The sequence below is a fragment of the Protopterus annectens genome, chromosome 9.part0 (genome assembly GCF_019279795.1).
Source record: "Protopterus annectens isolate FY-2018-M chromosome 9.part0, PAN1.0, whole genome shotgun sequence".
NCBI classification, from domain to species: Eukaryota; Metazoa; Chordata; order Ceratodontiformes; family Protopteridae; genus Protopterus; species Protopterus annectens.
This window is the reverse complement of record NC_056743.1, coordinates 911,984,728-912,009,715: the sequence shown is the minus strand read 5'-3', so window position 1 is coordinate 912,009,715 and position 24,988 is coordinate 911,984,728. Positions and strand designations below refer to the sequence as shown.

General features: G+C 41.6%; 1 protein-coding gene across 1 annotated transcript in view; it reads left to right on the top strand.

Moving 5' to 3' along the window:
* Positions 1–24,988, top strand: part of NEMP1 (nuclear envelope integral membrane protein 1) — a 420,672-nt gene that overhangs the window by 243,686 nt on the left and 151,998 nt on the right. Inside the window, exons 5-6 of the mRNA XM_044083655.1 lie at positions 11,183–11,276; positions 11,369–11,483. Coding sequence (XP_043939590.1) covers positions 11,183–11,276; positions 11,369–11,483 — 209 coding nt within the window. The remainder of the gene's footprint in view (positions 1–11,182; positions 11,277–11,368; positions 11,484–24,988) is intronic.

Here is a 24,988-nt window from a genome sequence, read left to right as displayed (position 1 = left end):
GTTAAACCTCCATACTTAATTTTTCACAAAGATAGGGTCTCTCTCCGGATGGATCCTTCCTTTATCCCCAAGGTCTGCTCCCATTTTCACTTGAATCAAATATTGAATTGCTAGTATTCTTCCCCAATCACACCAATAAAGCAGAGTATACATTTCACCAATTGGATGTGCATAGGCAATTGCATTTCTACATCCACAGAACTAAAGGATTTAGAAAATCAGACCAGCTATTTGTTTCTTTTGCTGAAACAAGAATGGGTTTGCCAGTTTCTAAGGTCACACTATCAAACTGAATCTGTAACTGCATCTCTTTCATTTATACTTTTGAGGGAAGAGAGTTGCCTCTTAAAGTCAAAGCGCATTCTACCAGATCATTTTCTACTGCTGCTGCCTTCCAAGCCAGGACTCCTGTTATAATATATGTGCAGCAGCAGCAACATGGGCTAGTCCTCATACCTTCATTACCCATTATAAATTGGACCTAACGTCCAGGGGTAGGGCCTCATTTGGTTCCACGGTGCTCAGGAGTATTTTCCAGTGAGCCACCCATACAAGATGCTAGGGACACTGTTCCACACGTAATAATGGAGGCGAGCTAGGACTGAATTAAAAACCTCAGCTTTGGCCAGCTAAGAACTTGGTTATATTTAACTGGACGTATAAGAGAATTTAAGTACCTTTATCTGCACTTTTTTTTAAAAAAAAATACAGTATTTAATTTGATTTAAACTGTGTTGAAGGAATATTTAACTCAAGTGGCAGTTATTCTGCTCTTTAGTAACTTGAACTGAAGCTAGTGTGTTATTTGCTAGTAATTACAGGTGTGGGGGTAGCCACATTCTTTGATTTCCTGTCCTTGCTTTTTTAAGTGACGCACTGTGAAATTTTTATTGCCTTAAACCTCAGCTTTGGCCAGCTAAGAACTTGGTTATATTCAACTGGACGTATAAGAGAATTTAAGTACCTTTATCTGCACTTTTTAAAAAAAAATACAGTATTTAATTTGATGTAAACTGTGTTGAAGGAATATTTAACTCCAGTGGCAGTTATTCTGCTCTTTAGTAACTTGAACTGAAGCTAGTGTGTTATTTGCTAGTAATTACAGGTGTGGGGGTAGCCACATTCTTTGATTTCCTGTCCTTGCCTTTTTAAGTGGTGCATTGTGAAATTTTTATTGCTTAAAAACCTCAGCTTTGGCCAGCTAAGAACTTGGTTATATTCAACTGGACGTATAAGAGAATTTAAGTTCCTTTATCTGCACTTTTTTTAAAAAAAATACAGTATTTAATTTGATTTAAACAGTGTTGAAGGAATATTTAACTCAAGTGGCAGTTATTCTGCTCTTTAGTAACTTGAACTGAAGCTAGTGTGTTATTTGTTAGTAATTACAGGTGTGGGGGTAGCCACATTCTTTGATTTCCTGTCCTTGCCTTTTTATAAGTGGTGCATTGTGAAATTTTTATTGCTTAAAAACCTCAGCTTTGGCCAGCTAAGAACTTGGTTATATTCAACTGGACGTATAAGAGAATTTAAGTACCTTTATCTGCACTTTTTTTTTAAAAAATACAGTATTTAATTTGATTTAAACTGTGTTGAAGGAATATTTAACTCAAGTGGCAGTTATTCTGCTCTTCAGTTATTCTCACCCACCCTCCCTGTTTTTGTTTTGGTGTTAATCTTGGTGGCCTTGAAACTGCCCGCCCCTCAGCCTGCCTCTGGGCCCATCTCATTTGCTCACTCAACTGAGTGCATTGAGATCATATTCTGATTTCAGGCACTCCTACTGTGTACAAAGAGAGCATCTGGGAAACAGACAAAAAAAAATTAAGCTTATTTCCTGCCTTTCCTGTTAAGTGGTATAGACTATTTGTAGGCTTCTGAGCCCCCAGGCCCTTCTGTGTTTGAGGGAAGCCTTCTAGCTTGTTTTTTTTTCTTATAACTAGCCAGTTTTCTAGTTTCAGCACTCAAATCTGTTTCTTTGATCTCAGCACTTGTTCAGATAAATTTTTTTTTATCTGCTTTTACTGTACTTGTGTTTCTACCTACTTCATTTTACTTTTGCATCATCTTAAAATACTCAATTGTATTTATTACTGCTTGGTGTAACTCATTCTAAGCCTTTTGGTTTAAACACTTGGGCTTCGGACCAGTTGTTTTGCACTGAGAGGGTTTGTGGTCTGCACTGTTGTGGCAGAACAGGTAGCTTACATCCTTCTAGGTTGGGAACTGCTGATTGAGGGCTCAGTGTCTGTTATTCTAAAAGTGTATTAATTCTGGTTTAAGCACTTGGGCTTTCAGGCCAGTTATTTTACATTAAGAGGGTTCGTGGTCTGCACTCTTGTGGGAGGAGAGGCTGGACTCTGCCCTTCTGAGCTGGGAATTTCTGGTTAAAGGCTTATAGTGCATGCAGATTTGCAAACTTAAATTCTTTAAACTGTGTTAGCAGGTTAGGGTGTTTAAATAAAGCACTATTTACATTTTTTTTCCAAATGTTGTACTTACGTTTATAAATTCTGTTTCTCGATATTTTCTGTTTTACCTACATAAAAAAGGGATAAGTAAACTACCCCTGATGTGCAGCAGTTACCAGCCTGCAACTTTACAATGGACCCAAACCCGTTTTCAAGGGCCAAGGCCTCACCAAGAAAAATACTGGTACAATGCCTACAACAACCAGATCTTCTCATCCCATGTCTTATCCTCCCACATCTCCAATCCCACCTTGGTGTTCAAAAAGTTTTGAAATTTCTAGCTGTTTTAGAGAGAAACTTGGAAACAAGTCAGCAGTACTGTGTGAGCAAATTGGTGTAAGGAAATTATTTTCTGAGCTGTGATACAAGAGCTGAATTACCTAGAGATAGTAAGGCCCTGCTGAGTTTAATTTTGCTGGCTGAAAAGAAAAGCAATTGCTAGAAAATGCAAATCAAGGTCTAAACTAATAGTATAAGAAGTAGTGAATATAGTAACAGGGATAAAAGAAATGGAAGTGGGACCTTTGAAAAAGGGTAAGAGCAAATTACATAGAAAAAATAGGATTGTGGGAACAATGCATGCAGAATAATGTTTTGGTGGAGGAATGATGTTAAGGGAAGGCAGGAATTGAATGAGCTGTGTAATGTTAGATTGTCAGTGACTTAGAACATCATATGTGATGTATAATGTTTCAACTGAAAATGTGTCTAGATTGTTTGTTTTCATTTTTATAAATGTATGATTGCCTATATCATAAATGGTAATTCAATAAAGATATTTTGTGCTTTAAAAAAAAAAAAAAAAAGATCAGGAGTGTTTGATACACTGCAGATACAAACAACTTAAAACTGACCATCTGGATGATTGGGTCTTAATTCTCTTTAGACACCTGTTTACTGAAGATGTGCAGCAGGTACTAATGTAGATGAGAGTCTGCTGGTAGAAAATTATATCGTAGCAAATGGAAAAGGTTTGTTGGTGTCAACAACATAACCAACACCCACTATGTGCTAGTTGTTCTCTGGATTTACATTTGTGTGTGGTAATATCCTATGGCCTTCCTACATCAAGATTCATTCTCAGCCATTTCAGCATTTCTGCCCATAGGTCCTACGCTTTCAGTGCATTCTCATGTCAAAATGTTTTGGAAAGTAGTTTTGCACAAGAGGCCTGAGAGAAACTTGGTGGCCCCTTCTTAAGATCTTAATTTTGTGGTAGAGAAGCTAACACTTGATCCATTTGAACCAGCTAACTTGGCAGACTTGAAGTGCGTAACTTGGAAAACAGTTTTACTGATTGCTCTTACCTCAGTAAGAAGGGTATCTGAGTCGCATGCTCTTTTGGTAAGTTAACCCTATCCCATTTTCCTCAGAATCAGGGATGATGTTTGTGTTTCACTGTTGCAGTCATCACATTTGGGTTATCTGCTTGCAGTAGCCCTCAGTCAGCCTGATTATCAAAGTCTTGCTTCCTGCATCGGTTGCTGTCTCATCTTCCATGACGTCAGGTAGTCAGGGGTATAAAGCATGCAGCCAATGCCATTACATCAGTCTTTCTTGCTGTGTGGTGCCTGAAGCAGAAGCAGTTCACAAGTGCCGGTCAACCGACTCCTGAAATTTTCGTTTTCGAGTTTCAGAACCGAGGCCTTCGGCTAAAGTTAAGTACCTGTTGGGGAAACTTTTTCTTGCTCTAAACCGATGTCAAGTAAAAGTCAATAATTGTATTTCTTGTGGAAAGCAAATACCTCATAAAGATTTTCATTCGTACTGTATTCCTTGCCTAGGCCCTGACCATGACGTACCTCGCTGTCGGTTTTGTGCCTTATTTAAACAACAAACTATTCGTCGTCTGTATATTTATGCTTCTAAATGTTTTCGTACTCTGTTCAGTTATCCAGATACGGCTTCGGTAAGCCACCCGACTACCGACATTCCGAAAAAACGCAAAGATAAAGACAGACACAGACCGCTTGGGTCCAAAGTTGCCAACGACGCTTCTCCTAAGCTAGTCACTAGTTCGCCGGTACTCAGGCACTTTCTCAGCCCCTGATACCCGCCACTTCAGATTCGCAGGCCTCTACTGAGACCCATTCGGAGTCCAGTATGCCGCGAGATGCTTCAGCTGTGGAACCTGTGGATGTCTACCTTGGATGGGTCCGGAGCCGTTGTACAGGCACCGGCTTTTGAAGGTGTATTCAGGCATATACTGACTTGCATATTAAACCGATGCCATCTTATTCTTCAAGGCCTAAAACTTGATCCATGCCTAGAAAACTAATGCCCAGACTGCATGGTCAGGCTTCTATGCCTAAAAAAATAAATTATAAGAATGGCTGAAGACCTTATTACTTTAATCAGGGGAAGCCAACCTTCCCCCTCTAAGAGACCTAGGACTGAATTTGGTTATGATTCTTCTGATCAGGATTCTGAAATTTCTGTTTCTTCTGAGGACCAGGATTTACCCTTATCTACCTATGAGGGTTTTGATGCAGACGACTCTATTCCCTCTGCTTCCCCTCCAGAGGATTTCTCTTTTTGGTGAAACCTTGCATACTTTTAGGGAGCATTTTCGCTGGGAAAGCCAGGATTACTCTGTTTCTAAAAAGAGGCTTAGGGATTTCTTACTCCTGCCCCAACACAGGCCTTTAGCTATTCCCCATGTACTGGACATTGTTGATGATGCCTTTTCGCAGTCTAGCTTGGCCCCTGACTCCTTACCTCCTGCTCCCAGAAAACCAGATAGATATTACAGGGTTCCTGACTCTCACAAGTTCCTCTTTAAAAATCCTACTGCGGATCCTGAGACCATTTCACAGGGACCCCAAGGGTATAAAAGCTACTACTGCCAAAAATTCTACCCCCTCTGATAGAAATTCCAGGGTGCTGACTAGAATGGGGTAAGAAGGTATACACTTCTGCAACCTTGGCCATTAGGGCAGTAAATTGCCAATTTCATGTGTTAACATATGAGCAGCATATTATTGGATTGCTTAAACAGAAAATGATGTTGATTCCTGACTGTGCTGAAAATAAGGATTTACAGGATTTAATACATTCTGCTGTATAAGTTGGAAAACATACTTTGCAATGTGGTTTTGATTCACTAGAGGCATCTTGCAGGGCTGCTGTTATTGGGTCTGTACTTAGAAGACATACTTGGCTTAAGGAGCAATCTTTACCAGATCATGTTAAAGCTAAATTGTTGGATGCTTCCTTAAACCAGAACCGCCTGTTTGGCAACAAAGCAGAAGTAGTACTTAAAAAGATGGAGGAAAAAGCTAAATCTATGCAAACTGTTAAAGATTTCCTGCAAGTGCAGCCTGAAAGATTTAGTAGGCATTGGCCCTCTAAGAATTGGTCCTTTCCTGCCTCTTCCAGGCCTTTTCAGTCCAAATCCAGAACCAGCAGAGCACTCAGGCTTCAGTCCCAAGGTACGCACAGGACTAAGCAGTGGGGGGCTCCCACTTCCAAAACAGGGAGTAGTAAGACCCCCCCATGGTAAACTGTTTCAATGACTTAACTATAAAACTTCCAAGCCCTTCTCAACTGACTGCTCTTTTAAGGGGAAAGATTGCTCTGCAGGAAAAAACTGGGAACTCATTACCCAGGACAAATGGGTTTTAAATATAGTTTCCCAAGGATACAGATTCCATTTCCACACTTTATCAACCCCAAATGGTTGGCCAGCTCTACCCCTAAATCAGTGGGCAGAGGCTCAAAAGCAAGTTATCTCTCTCTTAAGTATAAGGGCTATTCAAACTCTCCCAGAAGAGGAAAGGGGACACTGTTTCTACTCAAGACTTTTCCTGGTGCCCAGAAAAGACAACTCCTGGCATCCTATCCTGGATCTCTCTATCCTAAACACTTTTTTGGTGATGCCAAAATTCAAGATGCTAACACTTCACCAGTTGCTTCCTATGCTAGGCAAGGATGCCTGGTTGGCAACACTGGATTTAAAGGAAGCCTACCTGCACATCCCAATCAGGGAATCTTGCAGAAGATACCTACGCTTCAAAGCAGGCTTCATGTGCTATCAGATCTCTGCACTGCCCTTTGGCTTATCTACTGCGCCCAGGGTATTCACAAAGTGCCTAGCTCCAGTCATTGCATTTTGCAGGCAAAGAAATATTCAAATATACCCATACCTGCAAGATTGTCTAATTCAGGCAGAAAGCCAGGACATACTATTGAATCATCTGGCATTTGTACAAAAAGTGCTAACCTCTCTGGGGTACACCATAAACGAAAATAAATTACATCTGGTACCCTGCCAACAAATTGTATTCCTGGGTGCAAGCTTGAACACAACTTCCCAGATGGCTTTCCTCATGTCAGAGAAACAAGTTCATTTGACAGCTTACTTCAAACTAATGGCCACAAAGACCCTGCTATCTGCAAGACAAATAGTGCAAGCCTTTGGGTTCATGGCCTCCTGCATTCTCCTAATTCCATATGGAGGACTGCATATGAGGAAACTACAATGGTATCTAAAACATCTATGGTGTCAACATTCTCAGGATCTGTAAGCAATGATTCCTATCATACCTTGCCTACAGTTAGAGTTCCTTTGGTGGGCAGAGGCCTGCCACCAAAACAAGGGACTGCCAGTCACTCTACCCCCAAACCCTAACAACAGATGCATCAGACTATGCATGGGGGGCTCACTTGGCAGTGAGGTGCATTCAGGGCAAGTGGAACCAAAGTCAAATGCACCTGCATATCGATCAAAAAGAAATGTTAGCTGTACAGAATGCTCTGACAGCCTTCAAGGACTACATTCTTCCAGCACAGTTAATGGTAAAGACGGACAACACCACTGTGATGTGGTACATAAACAAGCATGGGGGAACCCACTCATAGTCTCTCTGTAGACTAGCATTGGCTCTGTGGCACACAGCCTTGAGCTACCAAGTGCACCTACAGGCTCAATTCCTGCTAGGAAAACTAAATACACTGGCAGACAATCTAAGCAGAAATCTCATGGACCCACACGAGTGGAAACTGGAACCAACGACATTCAACATGTTGATAAACAAATGATGGAGCCCAGAGATAGACCTGTTTGTCTACCCCCAGAACTACCAATTGGACAAATTCTGCACAATGATTCCCCACAAACAAGCTTGGAAAGTGGATGCCCTTTCCTTCACCTGGAAAAATCAGTTTATGCCTTTCCTCCTCTGCCTCTCCTCTCCAAGATAGTACTAAAGATCAAACAGAACAAACCAAGGATGATACCGATTGCTCCAGACTGGCCATGTCAACACTGCTACCCCCTCTTGCGCAGTGTATCACTGCTGGCACCATGGCACCTGCCTCAGACCCCTAACCTGCTGTCCCAGCAGAAGGGCCAGATTCTGCACCCTCAGCTTCAAACCCTGAACCTGACAGCCTGGCTAATTACCTGATCTCTCCATTACCATCCATCAGTAAACAAGTGTTGGATGTCAATCTGGAGATAAGGAGGCCTAGTACTAGAAAATCTTATGCTGAAAAATGGAAAAGATTTTGTTCCTGGAACCAAATTCAGGGGATGAGCAGAGCAGTGCCCAATTTACCTCAGATTCTTAAATACCTAACTGAGATGCTTCACAAGGGCCTTTCTTTTTCCTCTATAAAAATTCATGTCTCAGCCATTTCAGCCCATTACAACACAGAACCACCCCTATTTTCACATCCACTGCTCAAGCAGTTCCTCAGAGGGGGAGAGAACTTAAGACCACTCAGGAGAGCCCCTACTCCAGCCTGGGACCTTAACTTTGTATTGGAAAAACTTACTCGACTTACTTTTGAGCCAGCTGCAAATGCAGAGCTGAAATTCCTTTCTTTGAAGACAGCCTTCCTTTTAGCCATCACTTTAGCAAGAAGGGTGTCTGAATTACAGACCTTTATGGCAGTGGAGCCTTTCATCATCTTTCATGCGGACAGGGTGTCCCTCACGACCAATCCCTCCTTCATGCCCAAGGTAGTATCCAGTGTGGCTCTTAATCAGTCCATTAATTTTTCAACCTTGTTTTCTAATCCACAAAACAAAGGGGAGCAGATACTGCACTCCTTAGATGTGCACAGACAACTTAGAATTTTACTTGGACTGGACTAAACCTCTCAGGAAATCTGAACAGCTGCTGGTGGCATTTGCTACAGAGGGGAAGGCCATTTCAAAACAAACCATTTCTAAATGGATAGGCCATTGCATTCATTTCTGTTATTAAGCACCATGGAAAACCTATCCCACAAGGGGATAAGACCACATTCAACCAGGGCTGCATCTACCTCTACAGCCTTTCTCAGAGGTGTCCCTACCAGGGACATCCTAGAAGCTGCTACCTGGAGTTCTGTACAAACTTTCACTAAGCATTATCATTTACCAGTTTTCTCTAAATCCAGAGCTGGTTTTGCCACTGCAGGCTTGCAGGGCCTTATAGCTGGTCCTAATGCTATCTAAATTCCTCCCTCTATCCTTAGCTTTGGGAATCTACCCAAATGTGATGACTGCAACAGTGAAACACGAAGAACATACTACAGTTATCATAAATGTAGATGTTCGACTGTATTCATTGTTGCAGTCCTGGTTACCCTTCCTCCAGCCCCCTGTCTTCCTTTGGCTATACCTCTATTCCTTTTTACTATGCTTAAAAGCTTTTTGGTGTATTTGCTTTTTTGCTGGAGGTATAACTTTGTATATATATTTAATTGCTTCCCATTAGGGGGGTACCTGACATCTGGGGCAAGAAAAACTGATGTAATGGCGTTGGCTGCATGCTTTATACCCCTCATTACCTGACATCATGGAAGATGAGACAGCAACTGATGCAGGGCCCAAGACTTTGATAATCAAGGCCGACTGAGGGCTACTGTAAGCAGATAACCCAAATGTGATGACTGCAACAGTGAATACACTCGAACATCTATATTTATGGTAAGCGTACACAACTGTACTTTTCTTTGAGAACAATTGTTCCTTTCTTTGAAGGTGAGAAAGGACAGCCTGTGTCAAAACAGACCATTTCCAAATGGTTGTCTTAAGGCTATTACCATTTATTATACTCACAGCAACAAAAATATTCCGGGTAGGGTCAAGGCCCTCTCTTCTGGGCCTTGCTTTTATCTATGGCTTTGTGGAAAGGGTTGGATTCTTGAATTTTTCTAGAAGCAGCACCTGGGTCCTCTGCAAATATGTTTACAAGGCTTGCAAACTTGATTCCTTCTTTAGGCCCAGATGAGACTTTGCAAGGATCATTTTCAAGGAGCTCCTGGACCTTTCTCTTTTCACCTCCTAAATGTAATAAGCTACAGTAATCTTACCCATATTGATAAGGTTACTGCAGCAGTGATCAATATGATGAGCATAGTACAGTTGTGTAAGTACACTTACCATAACAGTAGATGTTTGAATGATCACTGCTGCAGGAGCCAGTCCTTCCCTCTATCCCCCTTATTTTTGGTGTGTTTATGCCAGGGTGTGGATTTTTTTTGTTCTTAGCATTGTCCTTTCAGGGCTTAGCCTCGTCATTGTAGGCATGAAAGCTCTGAAGGGCTCGAGCTGACTGACAGTTTGGGTTCTTGCTGGATGCTCTGAAGCTTAGGATGCTTGCCAACTGTTGTATCCTTGGCAGGCTGTAACCCATATAGCTAAGGCTCTGTGGCAGTGATCATTCGAACATCTACTGTTAAGGTAAATTTACTTAACACAATTGTGTTGTCAATGAGGAGGAAGTCCTTTGGTCAATAACAACCTCTATAGTTCCTCTGTTGTCTATATAAGGAATGTTTTGGAGCCTGCTGCTATCATTCCTGTGGCCTAATACAACATTTACTTCATTTTTCTTGCTCTGAATAAATAGAAATAGTTTGAACATCTGTCATCATGTGTGATGCTGTAGGCTTGCACCAGCCAGTATATGCAAGCTGGTCTAAGGACCCACTGTTGACTTGTTGGGGTGGTAAGCTGCATTTGAAAAATGGACAGATCTCAGAACGTATTATTTTCATGGTAGATGACCCATGTATGATCGATTACTCCTCAGGTGACCTCTCACTGTGCTTAGCTAATTTATCAAATTATTCACATAACTTATTTTTCACTCTTACCTGAGAGATGTAAATACTGAATTCTCCTTTAGGTAGCTATTTCTGCAAATTCTGCAGTTTTGGTTATTTTCCTGTGGACAATCACAACCACCTCTGTCTTATTTGTCCTTTTCCATTTATGTTTCCATTATTCTTGCTTGATTCTTACTGTGTGTCTCTGTCTTTTGTACCTCTGTAGTTGCTTGAAGTGTTTCTTTTGCCTTTGATTACGAGGATGCACATGTATTACCAATTCATTGAATTTTAATGCCTTCATGAGGTTTGTACTTGCAGAAAAGGACAAAACCACTCAAAGCAGATAAGTTTAAATAATTAAAATTTTCTTGAATGTAGATATATTCAGCCTTTGCTATCTCAGACTAGGGAAAAAGCATTATAATCCCTAATCTGATATAAATCTTTAATTGCTTGCTGAAGTAGCTAGAAACTCGTACTTAGTACAAAACATATTGAATGAGCACTGCAATTTCTATGTAATGTCTTCCATAATGTGTGGTTTATGTATTGTTTGGTGGCGGAATTGCCCAGTTTAAAATTAAACTGAAAGAAACATTGTGCTCATGCATTTAAGTTCAGCAGTTTTTGTTGCATTAGCCATCTATCTTTTTGTTATCCCATAGGAGTCAAGTTTTTTACTACTCTACTGGAATGAGTGTAGGGATTTTGGCATCCCTCATTATCCTAATTTTCATGATATCCAGATTACTACCCAAGGTATGTTGTGTTCAAAGTTCCTACCAGGTAGAGACTTTATCTGTTAAACCCTGACATGTGCATTGACTGAAATGTATTTTTTCCCATCTTAGAAAAGTCCATTTTATGTTCTTCTGCTTGGAGGATGGTCATTTTCTCTCTATGTCATTCAGTTGGTGATTCAGAATTTGCAAAGTATTCTACATGGGTACTGGCAGTATGTACTTGGTAAGATGTTTTTTCCAATAGTCCTGTATAAGATGAGTATCGAAAACAGTCAGCTAACACTTTTTAATGCTTCTTTAGGAGCCACCATGTTTGGATAACAACATACTTGTTCACTTAAATAGATATTTCGTATGTTTAGCAAAATATATTATCAGCTACATTTTGTATGATTCGTTTATTTGTTTTGCCTTGCCATGCTTTCAAGATCTGAGTGAGACAGTACTGCATTTATTAAAACACTTAATGGGCATTTTATTTGTTTGCTATAATCACAAAGTAATATATATATATATATATATATATATATATGTATGTATATATATATATATATATATATATATATATATGTATATATATATATATATATATATATATGTATATATATATGTATATATATGTATATATATATATATATATATATATATGTATATATATATGTATATATATATATATATGTGTGTGTGTGTATGTAGGCATTCATTCATCCATCCAACCTTGGGCTAGATTAGTTCCACTGGGCTAGTGGCCTCTTTTTGGTAAGATATGAGGTGGTATTAGTACTAGCTAGGTGAAAATTTGCCAAGGCACAAATGAACTTCTGTGGTTCTTTTCAGTAGATGGTACTGTCAAACTCCTCCTTATGAGAGAATGAAGGTGAAAGAGCAAACCATGTCGAAGGACAGTGTGCTGAAGAGAACCAAGATGATAGATGAGCATACAAAGTAGTGTATATAGCATGCAGACAGTTTGAGTTCTCAGAAGGTGGACTTTGATATACAAATCCTAAAGGAGATGATGGCAGAAACATTGCTACATGCTCTATTGTGGTCAAAAGCAGTGGAAAAGTGAAAGAGAAATATGTTTAAAAGAAGGCTTGCTTTAAACAAGCAACTCAGCTGTAAGGATTTATTCTAAGAATGGAAACATAGTTAACATGTATGACATATGGGATGGAGTGGCTGAACTGAATTTCACAGCAGTTGTACGTCTGGTGAATGAGAACATTTGGCAGTTAACTTTTGAGTAATTTGAAGTGCTAAAAAGAAAAAAAAAGAACATTTATGCTTAGAACTTGTATGTGTTTGCACCTGCTAGAGAAACAGAGAAAAAGTATTGCTGCGGATTAGAAGAAACACTGTTTGGAACAGGACATGGTTAAATGCTTTTCAAATCATTTACACTGTGAGAAAGTTTGTGAAGAATAGGATTCTTGACCGGGGCTTGGGAGATATGGGTGACTTTGAAGGAAATTGAAAATTGAAGCATTTGCCATGTACTCTGAACACTGATGGCATTTTTTTGGCATGATCAGCCTATTTTTTTAAATGAAAATCATTTAGTTAAAATAAGATGTAACCAATGTGGGGAATAGGGTTATGTTGGAAAAACTATAACTTAATATGCACTAAGTGTGGTAAAGAGGTGTACTGCTGGAATTTTGTGTGGAAGAGGGGAAAATAACGATAGAGCTTCAGTGTTCAGAAATAATTTAGCAGGGAACATAGATGATTGTGAATACAAGTCTAGATATAAGTGAAGAAAAGCAAAAGGATGAAAGGGAAACTGAGGAAGAAATGGTAGGTGAAGAGAGCAATGTGTGAGACATCTTGCAAAAAATGGAAGGATTTGTACAGGAAAACAGGTTTCAGCCATTATGAGATGAAAATGAAGAAAGGGAAGCTACTGAAAGTGAAATTTGAAATGGAGGTTTCAGGAATGAAAATTAAGTAAGCAGGTTTAAAAAAAGGAAGGGGTATTTTTTTACTAGCATCTTTTAAATGTTTATAGCATAGTGAATTATGTGAGATTTACTGTGCTGAAATGGTGTAGAAATTAAACAGTGTGTGGGTATGTTAGACATCAGAAATGTTGAGGAAAATCAGAGAGAGCAGTTTTAACCAGTATTGGGTAGGAGAGTTGTGTGGACTGTGGGACTGGACAGGTAGATGTTCAAGGATGAAATTGTAAATCATGTGGGAACTGAGATTTTACGTGTCATAGTTTAAGAACAAGACAGATTACTGCTAGTGAATTGTAGAATAAGAGAGTAGTAAGGATCATCATTTTTTAGGCTTATATATGTGGCAAAAAATGGAGGCATTTTGACAATATGACATTATTTTTGGGAATTAATACAAAAATTATTTTAAGTGAATCTGACTATAAGTGCAAGAAAAACAATAGGAGTAGATATGAAAGTGTAAGTGAAATAATGGAAAACGTCAGTATTTCATTAAGGTAAGGAAAGTGTATACTTGCAGAAGAACCAAAATTGATTTTATCTTATTTTCAAGGACTTTAAGAGAGGGACATAGTTGGAAATCAGTACTAGTTTTACAGAAAGCACAGCAATAATGTCAACATTGGGAGAAGGGAGTAACATAATAGGAAAGAGTCTAAAAAGATGAATAGGTTCAGTTGCAGAATTGTAAGTGACAAGGAAAAAAGAATAAAATTGTTTAAAGACCATAAGGAAATTAGGGCATTTTATAGTACGTGGACAAAAGTGGTGGATAAATTAAAAAAAACAGAAACAAATATAAAGACATTGAGAAGTATTTGCGTAACTGTAACATAAATGTCTAGTCATTGGTGCAGGGGATTAAGGAGGTGTTAATTTATATTTATTTATCCTTTATTGACCAGATTAGTCCCACTGGGCTAGTAGCCCCTTGAGCTTTGTCCTGTGGTCCAGGGTTTAATTCTCTCAGTCTCCATTGCCTAATTGTGTAACTCTGAGCAAGTCACTTAACCAGACAGTGCTCCCAGGCTGAGTCTGGAAAAGGTTTATGGAGAGCAATGCTGTACCCCAATCAACAAGTACATACATACATACATAACAGTGGAAAAACAGGTATTGAAATGACATGGAGTGTGGCAAGGAAATTAATAGTGTTCTTCATAAAAGGACAACAGAGATGTATGAGATGAATATGTTAAAAGTGACAGACTTGTTACAGAGGCAAACATATGTGATAAAAAAGAAAGAGAGGTGAGATAAGCCCTTTTTTAGGTACCAGGTAAAATATAATGAAAATATAATAACTGGAAAACAGATTGATGTGCTAAGCTTTTAAGGAATTATTTATTTATTTTATTTCACATTTGTTACCCAGGTTAGTCCAACTGAGTTTGAAAACAAACCCATTTTCAGTGGAGACCCAAGGGGAAAGAGCCCCAGCAAATGTAAGCAAAGGTAAACATACAGGACAAAAACTATTAAAGACAACAATGTAAATACAATATTAATTATAAAGAGAAAAAGAAAAGAAAAAAATATGAATATTGAGGGTTGCACTGATAAGTGGTCAAAATGTACTACATATGAGAGTAACAACAAAAAGATAATTGTTGTTCAAAAGAAGGACAATGTATAGACATTGATAGGAAGTGGGTGGAAAAGATAAATAGTGTGAAGAATGGAATGGGGAAGAGAGGAGGGGGCTATAGTAGTAGCGCTGAGGGTTTAGGAGGTTAGTTTTAAGCAGGTTACAGAGAAAGAAAGTTAGGAGATGCAACAGGTTATACAGTAGATCAGACTAAGACTACATGAAAAGTAGAAGTTAGGAATTTCACAAATGTTAGATGAGTACAGCACTGAAAAGAACAGTAAAGAGCAAAGAGGTTAGTATTTGTTGGTGTTAATGTTAGATGACTATATAAGAAAAATGTAAAAAAAAAAAAAAAAAGGGTAAAAGGAAGGAATATAATATGGGGAATGAAATGCATAAACAGTGAAATAAGCAATATGTTAAAAAAGGATGTTAACGTGAAACAATTGGATATAGCTAACAGTAAAAGTGGGAAAAGACAACAGCGCCAGGAATAGATGGGCTAGGATACAAGTATTGCGAAAATGTGACAAAAAGAGGAAAAAAGTCTTAAGAACTATAAATAAATGTATGAAAACTTCACATAGAATGAGAAGAGATGTACGGGTGTCAAAAATAACATGGAAAAAAAGAGAAAAAGATGAAATAAGTCATTAGAGACCTGTTACTTAATGCAATTTTGATTATAAAGTAATGATGGAAATATAGTAGAACAGGTTTGAGGTAGTTAATAAAGAAGTACAAAATTGAGTGCATACAGTGAAAGGATGCAATATTAAGGAAATGTTACTATTGATAAAGTACTAGATGGCATAAGAACTGGAACCATAGAAGGAAATATAATTGCATGTGATATCATGTAATATCAAGAAGTCATATGATATCATTAGACACTGCCAATATAGGAGTTAATAGAAAAATACGGAATCCCAAAGAAAATAATATAGGTCACTAGAGATGTATACGAGAGGTCTTGGAAGGGGGGATAATAGTTATTGGCTGGATAAGGAGTAAAATCAAAGAGGGGAAAGTATCAAACAGGACTGCTTGATAACTGCAGTATTTAATGCTGTAATAGGGTAAGGAATGGGAGCGGGAAAAGTTTATCAATATTTCTGAAATGTGCACATAATTAAGTGATCATTGTAAGGAATAAGGTGTGGGTAAAACTGGTAATGGATACACATAATGGGTGTTTGCTTAACTGAAGGACTTTGGACCGGATTTACGACAGCTTGCGCGGAGTTGTAGAGTAAGACGTCAAACAGGCAATATGTCTGACGTGCGATCCAGGAACAGCCGGCAGGGGCGTGCACGAGAGCTGCTAAAGCTACTCTTGCACAGACAGCGTCATGGTATGCACATTACCTGATTTGCTGCTGAAAGCTATGCAAATGAGGTAAATTTGCAATCCAGGAAACACTAACCTGTCCGTGGAAGATTAGTATTATCTGCAGAAATGTACTCCGTTGGTAACGGAGTACTGTTCTGCAAATAGCTAAATAGAGCTATGACAGCTCCAAATAAAGGATGCATACAGTTGAGGAAGCATGCCAATGGCCAAATATAAGGCCATTTGCATTTATAAATGTTTAAAATTATTAAAATCTAACCCCCCCTGATCTCCGATGTTTAAGCATAGCGCAGCACTGCGCAAACGTGCGGCGCTTTAAAAACAAGAAAATAATTTAAAAATAGCCAAAAATAGCCATTTTCACTAAAAAGCTTATCCTGCCATGCAGGTGAATAGCAGGCTGAAGGCAACATGGCCACTGAATACTGGTTGCTAAGGGGGGGAAGCTCAGTGTGAGATGTAATCATGCATTAGTAGGCAATCCTATGCAAATGAGGTAAAGGACAGTGAATCCCAATTTTCCCCAGCATGTGAGCCATGTCCTAAGAGTGTAAGTGTAGGAGTAGGTGAGTAGTAGAGTAGAATATAGGTGACATCATGAGGGTGTGTGTCAGAAAGGCTGTAAACTAATTGGAGCACAGTGTCTTGTGTTTGCCCTGAGTTGCTCAGAATTGCACGAGGTATGTCCACAGTTGTCCTTTTTGAAAACCAGAAACCAAAGGTGCGCACTGTGAAAATATCTGAAATTTCTTGCAAACGCACACACAGCGTGTGTGCTCGTTTGCGCGGGGCTGCCCCGGGCGGAAACAGGAAGGGAAAAGGAAGGAAAAGAAGTAGTAGGAAGTTAACCAAGGAGAACTAGCAGAGCTGCCAGGTGAAATATATCAGAATCAGCCAATTACACAGGCAGCAGACTAGCCCAGCCCAGCCCAGCACTTTAAACTCTGCAAACAGCATTCTCCCTGTTTTTTTCCCAAGAACTCTGCAACACTGCAGTATACAAAGAGGGAAAGCTTAAAAACTTTAAAGTCAGACAAAATGTTAGGGGCTGCTCTTGCTATCATAAACCAACATGTGCAAGGTGCTGAGGGTGGTGATGTTGTGAATGCTGCTGAGCAACCCACAGTGAGTAGACGGAGAAGAGTGTATAGACCCAGGGTAACCTACCAGGGGATACATGAGCTGGAGATAGTGGAGCGCTATAGGGTGGACAGAGACGACCTGCAGCAAATTGTTGAGCTGTGCCGGCCACGCCTTACACACACAACCAACAGAGGGGAACCCTTCCCAGTGGATACCAAGGTATGTGTTGGCCTAAGAATACTAGCTACAGGTACCTTCCAGAGACCAACTGGTGATATGATGGGGATTTCACAGGCATCAGCATCCAGGGTACTGCACCAGTTCCTGGATGCCATGTCAGCGAGCACGTATATTTCCCCAATTCCCGTGAGGCATTAGCCAGCAATGTGTGTCTTTTCCACCAAATAGCAGAATACCCTGAGGTAGTGGATGCAATAGACTGCACGCACATACACATCAAAGCACCACCCGGTGAGCGGGGTAGGGTCTACATCAACCGCAAGGGCTTCCCCTCCATCAACTGCCAGGTCGTGTGCGATGCCCAGGGCATAATAATGAATGTGTGTGCTGACTGCCCTAGAAGCTATCACGATTCCCACATCTGGCATCTGACGCAGCTGTACTAGAGATTTGCCAATGGGGACATCCCTGATGGTCACCTGGTGGGGGATGCTGGATACGCACTGGAGCCGTGGCTGATGACACCCATCAGAAATGCACACACACACACGAACAAGAACTCCATAATGAGGCACACGCACAAAGAAGAAACATAATTGAGCATGTGTTTGGCATGCTCAAGTCACGGTTCTGGTGCCTGGGCACATCTGGTGGAGCCTTGCAGTACTCACCAAACTACATGTACACAAATTGTCATGGTATGTGCCATGCTACACAATGTGATCCTGCAGAAACAGCTTTAGCAGGAACAGTATGGGGCAGGGCCAAACAGCCCCCCACCATTGCCAAGGCCTGCACAGGTACAGCGTGACTCGGAGGAGGAACAACCTGAGCCTGCCCCAGTAGGCAGAAGGAGGCATGCCTAGTATGCCCTGGCCTTGGCTAAGAGGCAACGCATACCACATACACTGACTCGGTAGGAACCCTGGAGATGACACTTCTCTCTGACTCGCACATTCAGTAAAAGGGATGCCTAACTTGACACTACCTGTTCAAACATGTCTAGGGAGTGTACTTTGTGCATCCGACATAGGCAGCCCAGCAGCACCACCTGAGGCACGAGTGCCCTATTTTAAGCAATGTAAAGCACTGCTAAGCATATTTTATCAGTATTGAGCATATTTAAATCCAATTGCACATACCTGCACACTGCGCTAACCAGCGCAACGTCGGGCAATGTTGGGCAAAGTCGAGCAGTCGGTTAAACACGCTAACACTTGCTTTACTGATGTTCTTCATCTCACATTGCTGCAGTCCTTACACTTGGGTAGTCCGCTGTCCTCGGTCGGCCCGAATATCAAAGTATTAGGCTGACGTCGGTCAAGGCGCTTAAGACTGACATCAGGACGTCAGGGTACAAATGCGCATGACCGACGTCATATCCTCAGTCTTTTTTGCCGCATGGTCCGATGCAGAAGCAGCGTTGCAAGTGCCGTTCGGCGTTCTGAAATTTTTCGAATTCGGAGTTTCAGACAGAGTCAAAGTTGGCTAAGTACCCCGTTGGGGAACATTTTAATTTTTTCTTGCCTCAGTGGTTTACCGGATGTCAGAAAAAGTGAATAACTGTATTTCTTGTGGGAAACAGATACCGCATAGAGATTATCATACTTTGTGTATTCCTTGTTTGGGGCCTGAGCACGACGTTGTTGGGTGTCGCTTTTGTGCTAGGTTCAATAAGCGCACTATTAAGCGAAGGCTAGATTGTGCCAGGTTGGTCTTTGGGAAGCGGTGCAATTATAAGATGCCGTCGGATGCTCCGACGCTTCTTCAAGAAGCGCAAAGACAAAGCAGCTAAACCCAGGCAAGAAGAGTCGCCGTGCGGACGCCGGTTCTTTAGAGGCGTCAGTGGAACCGGTGGTTCACCGGAGGCTTCTCTGGAGTCCCAGGGGGAGACTTTGTTATTGCAGGATGTGGCCTCTCAGGAGGCAGGTCAGGCTGAAGGGGCTTCTCAGGTTTCTGTACTCCCCTCCCTTCCTAAGGTGGTTAGGCCCTCTCCTTCTGTTTCTAAGGCTTCTCCCAGAGGCAGGCCAGGTTTAGCTTCTGTTGGTGTCACTCCTAGTTCTACAGGATCTGTGCCCAAGAAGCACATGCTTAAAATGGCAGAAGATTTAATTACTTTGATTAGAGGTTCTTTGCCCCCCCAGATAAGAGGCCTAGGGTGGAACCAGAGTTGGGGAGTTTTGAGCAGGCTTCAGATGTTTCAGAGTCTTCGGCTGAAGACTTGCAGGAGTACTCTCCTTATTCTGATTCTGATGCAGATGATTCAACTCCTTCTGCTTCTCCTCCAGAGGATTTTTCTTTTTCAGAGACTCTTCATTCCATGAGGGAACATTTTAAGTGGGAAGGTCAGGACTTCTCTGATTCCAGGAAAAGGCTTAGGGAATTTTTGCTTTTGCCCCAGCATAGGCCTTTGGCTATACCTCCTGTTCTGGATGTTGTGGAGGATGTGTTTGCGGAGGCTTCTCTTAATCCTGATTATTTGCCTCCTGCTCCTGTTAAACCGGATAGGTATTACAGGGTGCCTGAGGCTCATAAATATCTTTATAAGAGTCCTAGGGCGGACCCAGAAACTGTTAGTCAGGGACCTAAGGGTGTCAAGGCCTCTGTTGTAAAAAATCCGGTTCCTCCAGATAAAGAGGCCAGAGCTTTGGATAGATGGGGAAAGAAAGTCTATACTTCTTCCACCTTAGCTATGAGGGCTTTGAATTGCCAGTTTCACATGTTGAAATATCAAAACTATCTTCTTTCTCAATTGAAGTCTAAGGTAGATGCTCTGGCAGAAGGCATTGAGTGTAAAGAATTACAAGATTTAGTACATGTTTCTGAACAGGTGGGTAAGCATTCTTTACAATGTGGTTTTGATGCTGTACAGGCCTCGTCTAGGGTGGCTGCCACTGGGTCAGTTCTTCGCAGGCACGCCTGGCTGAGGGATCAGAATTTATCTGAACATGTTAAGACAAGGATTTTGGATGCTCCTTTACAGTCTGATGTGTTGTTTGGTTCACCTGTGGAGTCAGTCTTGAAGAAAATGGAGGACAAGGCTAAGTCTATGCAGACTGTTAAAGATTTTTGCAAGTTCAGCCTCCGAGTTTAGTAGGAATTGGCCTGCTAAGGGGTGGACGCATTCTTCTTATGATTCACAGTCTAGGGGTAGATCTAGACGTGGTAGGGGCAGAGCTCAGAGCTCCTTCAGACCTAGAACAGGGAGTTCTCCTGCACATTCTTCGGTTGAGGGCAGGGGCCAGTCCTTTCGTAAACAGGCCCAATGACCTACCTTTTCAGCTGCCAGATCCTTCTTGCATGGCAGCACCTTTGGGAGGAAGGTTGGCACTCTTCAAGGAAAATTGGAGTTTGATTACCCAAGACAGATGGGTATTAGATATCATACACCAAGGTTACAGGTTTTATTTCCATACCTTGCCTCCTTTCAAAGGCATGCCGGACGTTCCTCCTCAGCAAAGACTAGAGGCTCACAAACAAATTTCTCTGCTGCTCCAAATAGGGGCCATACAACCGGTCCCTCTGCCAGAAGTGGGCCTAGGATTTTATTCTCGCCTGTTCCTAGTACCAAAGAAGGGGAACACGTGGAGACCAATTCTGGATTTATCTATCCTCAACACTTATCTGGACATTCCCAAGTTCAAAATGTTGACGTTACAACAGCTTTTACCTCTGCTGGGCAAAGATCACTGGATGGTGAGACTGGATCTCAAGGAGGCTTACCTTCATGTTCCTATCAGGCTAAGTTGCAGGAAGTATCTGCGTTTTCGAGCTGGGACTTCTCACTATCAGTTCTCTGCATGGCCCTTTGGCTTATCTACTGCGCCCAGAGTGTTCACGAAGGTTCTGGCTCCAGTGATAGCTTTCTTCAGGCTAAGAGGAATACAGATCTATCCTTATTTGGACGATTGCCTGATTCTGACCCAAGGAAAGGACGAACTTCTTCATCATTTACAATATGTGATAGCAGTGTTAAGATGCCTGGGGTATTCTGTGAACGAAATTAAGTCCAGTCTAGTACCCTCTCAGGACATGTGCTTTCTGGGTGTGAGACTGAATACAGCATCCCAGATGGCCTTTTTGACCCCGGACAAGCAAAAGAATCTTTCTCTTTACTTCCATCAATTGTCTCATCAGTCCAGGCTGACTGCAAGGACAGTCCTTCAAGCCTTGGGGTTCATGGCATCTTGTATTCTGGTGCTTCCCAATGCCAAACTGCATATGAGGAAGCTGCAATGGTATCTCAAAAATGTATGGACACAGCACTGCCAAGATATGGACACTGTCATTCAGATAATACCTTGCATTCAAAAGGAATTTTTGTGGTGGGCTCAGGAATGTCACCTAAACAAGGGACTCTCTGTGACCCGGCCAGAGGCGAGTCAGATTCTAACGACAGATGCCTCAGACAAAGCTTGGGGAGCTCATCTAAATGGAAAGTGGGTACAAGACACGTGGCCTGCCAGACTTCAACATTTACATATCAACTTGAAGGAGATGTTAGCAGTCCAATTTGCATTGATAGCTTTCAAGGATTTACTCCTTCCTGGGCAGGTGTTGGTTCTAACAGACAACACAACTGTCATGTGGTACATCAACAAGCAAGGGGGAACGCATTCTTATCCTCTATGCAGACAAGCAATGATTTTGTGGGAGACGGCTCTCAGTTTACAGCTAAATCTTCAGGCAAGGTTTCTGCCGAGCACAGAACTCCTTAGCAGATGTGTTGAGCAGACAAATTATGGATCCCCACGAGTGGAAATTGGATCCTCATGTATTTCAGAAATTGACAGTGTTATGGGGAACTCCAGACCTAGATCTGTTCGCTTCTCCACTAAACTACCAGTTGCCAAAGTTTTGCACAAAAGCTTTCATCCCACAGCTTGGAAAGTGGATGCTCTCTCTTTCAATTGGAGCAATCTTCATGTGTATGCCTTTCCACCTCTGCCTCTCCTCCCAAAGGTACTCCTGAAGGTCAGACAGGACAAGCCAAAGATGATTTTAATAGCTCCAGATTGGCCTCGACAGCACTGGTACCCATTACTGAGAAGTCTGGTACGGAGCCTCCATGGCCTTTGCCTTCGATTCCACACCTGCTGTCTCAGGAGAACAGTCATCTACTCAATGTAAAACTTCACTCTCTTCACCTAACAGCCTGGCATATTCTGTTTTAAACCCTGGAGGGTCTCAGCTTCCACAGCAGGTTTTGAATGTTATTTTGGAGGCCAGAAGGCCTAGTACAAGGAAAGTACGCAGATAAATGGAAGAGATTTTTATTTTGGAGTACAGCAAAGGAATTTGATGTTTCTAAGCCTAATTTAAGTGTGGCTCTTCAGTATCTTACTGAGTTACTGGACAAAGGTTTGTCCTTCTCTTCTATTAAGGTTCATGCTGCAGCAATTTCTGCTCACTATGACTGTGACCCACCATTGTTTTCTCATCCTTTGTTTAAGCAATTCCTTAGAGGGCAAAGAATATAAGACCCCAATGAGCTCCTACTCCTGCTTGGGATCTCAATTTTGTGTTGGAGAAACTCACTCTACAACCTTTTGAGCCTGCAGCTACTGCTGAGTTGAAATATTTATCATGGAAGACTGCTTTTTGTTGGCCATTACCTCTGCGAGAAGGGTGTCTGAGTTACAGGCCCTTATGGCAGTTGAGCCTTTCTTGAATTTCCATAAGGATAGGGTGGCTGTATGTACGAATGCTTCCTTGAAGCCGAAATTGGTTTCTAGTGTGGCTTTAAACTCAACTATTCATTTGCCTACTTTTATGCAAACCCCAAAATAAAGGGGAAAAGATTTTGCACACTTTGGATATACACAGGCAGTTGCGATATTATTTGAGCAGAACTAAAGGGTTCAGGCAGTCTCAGCAGTTATTTGTTTCATCTGCTTTGGGTTCTCAGGGCAAGCCTGTGTCAAAACAAACTATTTCTAAGTGGATTGGGTTTTGTATTGCTTTCTGTTACTCCCATCATGGTAAGGAGATTCCAGCTGGGATTAGGCCCCATTCCACTAGGGCTACTGCCACTTCTACAGCTTTTTTAAGGGGGGTGGCAACTAAAGATATTTTAGAGGCAGCTACTTGGAGTTCAGTGCATACTTTCTCTAAGCATTACCACCTTCCACTTTACTCTAAATCTAGGGCTGGTTTTGCCACTGCAATTTTACAGGGCATTTTGGCAGCTCCTACTGCTTTATAGTTTGGCCATCCTCCCTTACCTCTGCTTTGGGATTCTACCCAAGTGTAAGGACTGCAGCAATGTGAGATGAAGAACATAGTACAGTTTTGTACCTACCATAAATGTAGATGTTCGAAGATCCACATTGCTGCAGTCCAATTTACCCTCCCTCCTTCCCCTCTGTAGTTAGAGGCGGTTGTGTGGTTTGGGTTGTACATATTGTGAATATTGTATATATTGTACATAGGGTTAGTACTAGGGTGGTTGGTTGTTTTTTGCTGTCTTTTGGTTTTGACCTTTCTTTTAAGGGTCTTCTGACATCTGGGGCAAGAAAAGACTGAGGATATGACGTCGGTCATGCGCATTTGTACCCTGACGTCCTGATGTCAGTCTTAAGCGCCTTGACCGACGTCAGCCTAATACTTTGATATTCGGGCCGACCGAGGACAGCGGACTACCCAAGTGTAAGGACTGCAGCAATGTGGATCTTCGAACATCTACATTTATGGTAGGTACAAAACTGTACTTTCCTTAACCAGTCAGGTCTGCCCAGCAGGAAAATAAAAAGCAGTGATGGGCTTGCACTCAGTATAATGTGCACTATAGTCACAGTACTGAGCCACTAAGCCATGACAGCATTTCACCGGCACAGACACAACTTAAGTCACTTACACATACCAGTTGTGGGGGTCACAGACCTAACAGTCACAGCCAGCAGGGCAATTGTAGACAAATGCAAACAAATGCTGTATCATGCCCTCTGAAGAGTCATATGAGTAACCTCCCCCCAGGCCTATGCAGACAGATAACAGCAGGCCAGGCAGTGTGATGTGGGTTGGGTAGGCTATGAGGTCACAAACTAATATGCGTGTAATTGGAAGCTATGGTCTGTAGTACAGTGGTATGCCTCAAGCCAGTACGATAGGCAACAGTACAGACTGAAATGAAGTACCTGACATAGCAGTGCAGACCTAGCAAATGTGTACAAGTGTCAGGTGTACCCCTCATCCTATGTACACCCACAGTAACAATCAGGTGTGCCCCCCCCGGGTAGAAATGTACAAATAATAGCTGCCCCCCCCCCCCCCCGTATGTAGAAATGTTGATAAGTCTCTACAAATTGACTCATGGAAGCCCTGCAGGCACAGCGTGCTTCCTGTCGATGTACAACACAAAGGTGAGCCCTGAACTAAAAACCAACTTGATTTTTCACACACACATAGTCGATATGCCCATAGTGGGCATGCTCACACACTTAAACGAAGCAAATGTCAGTCAACAATATACTGAAAGGTCATACTGGGAATGCTCACACACTTAGGCCATGTCTGAGTACAGCAGTGGGCCACACATATCTGGCAGTTGCAGTTCT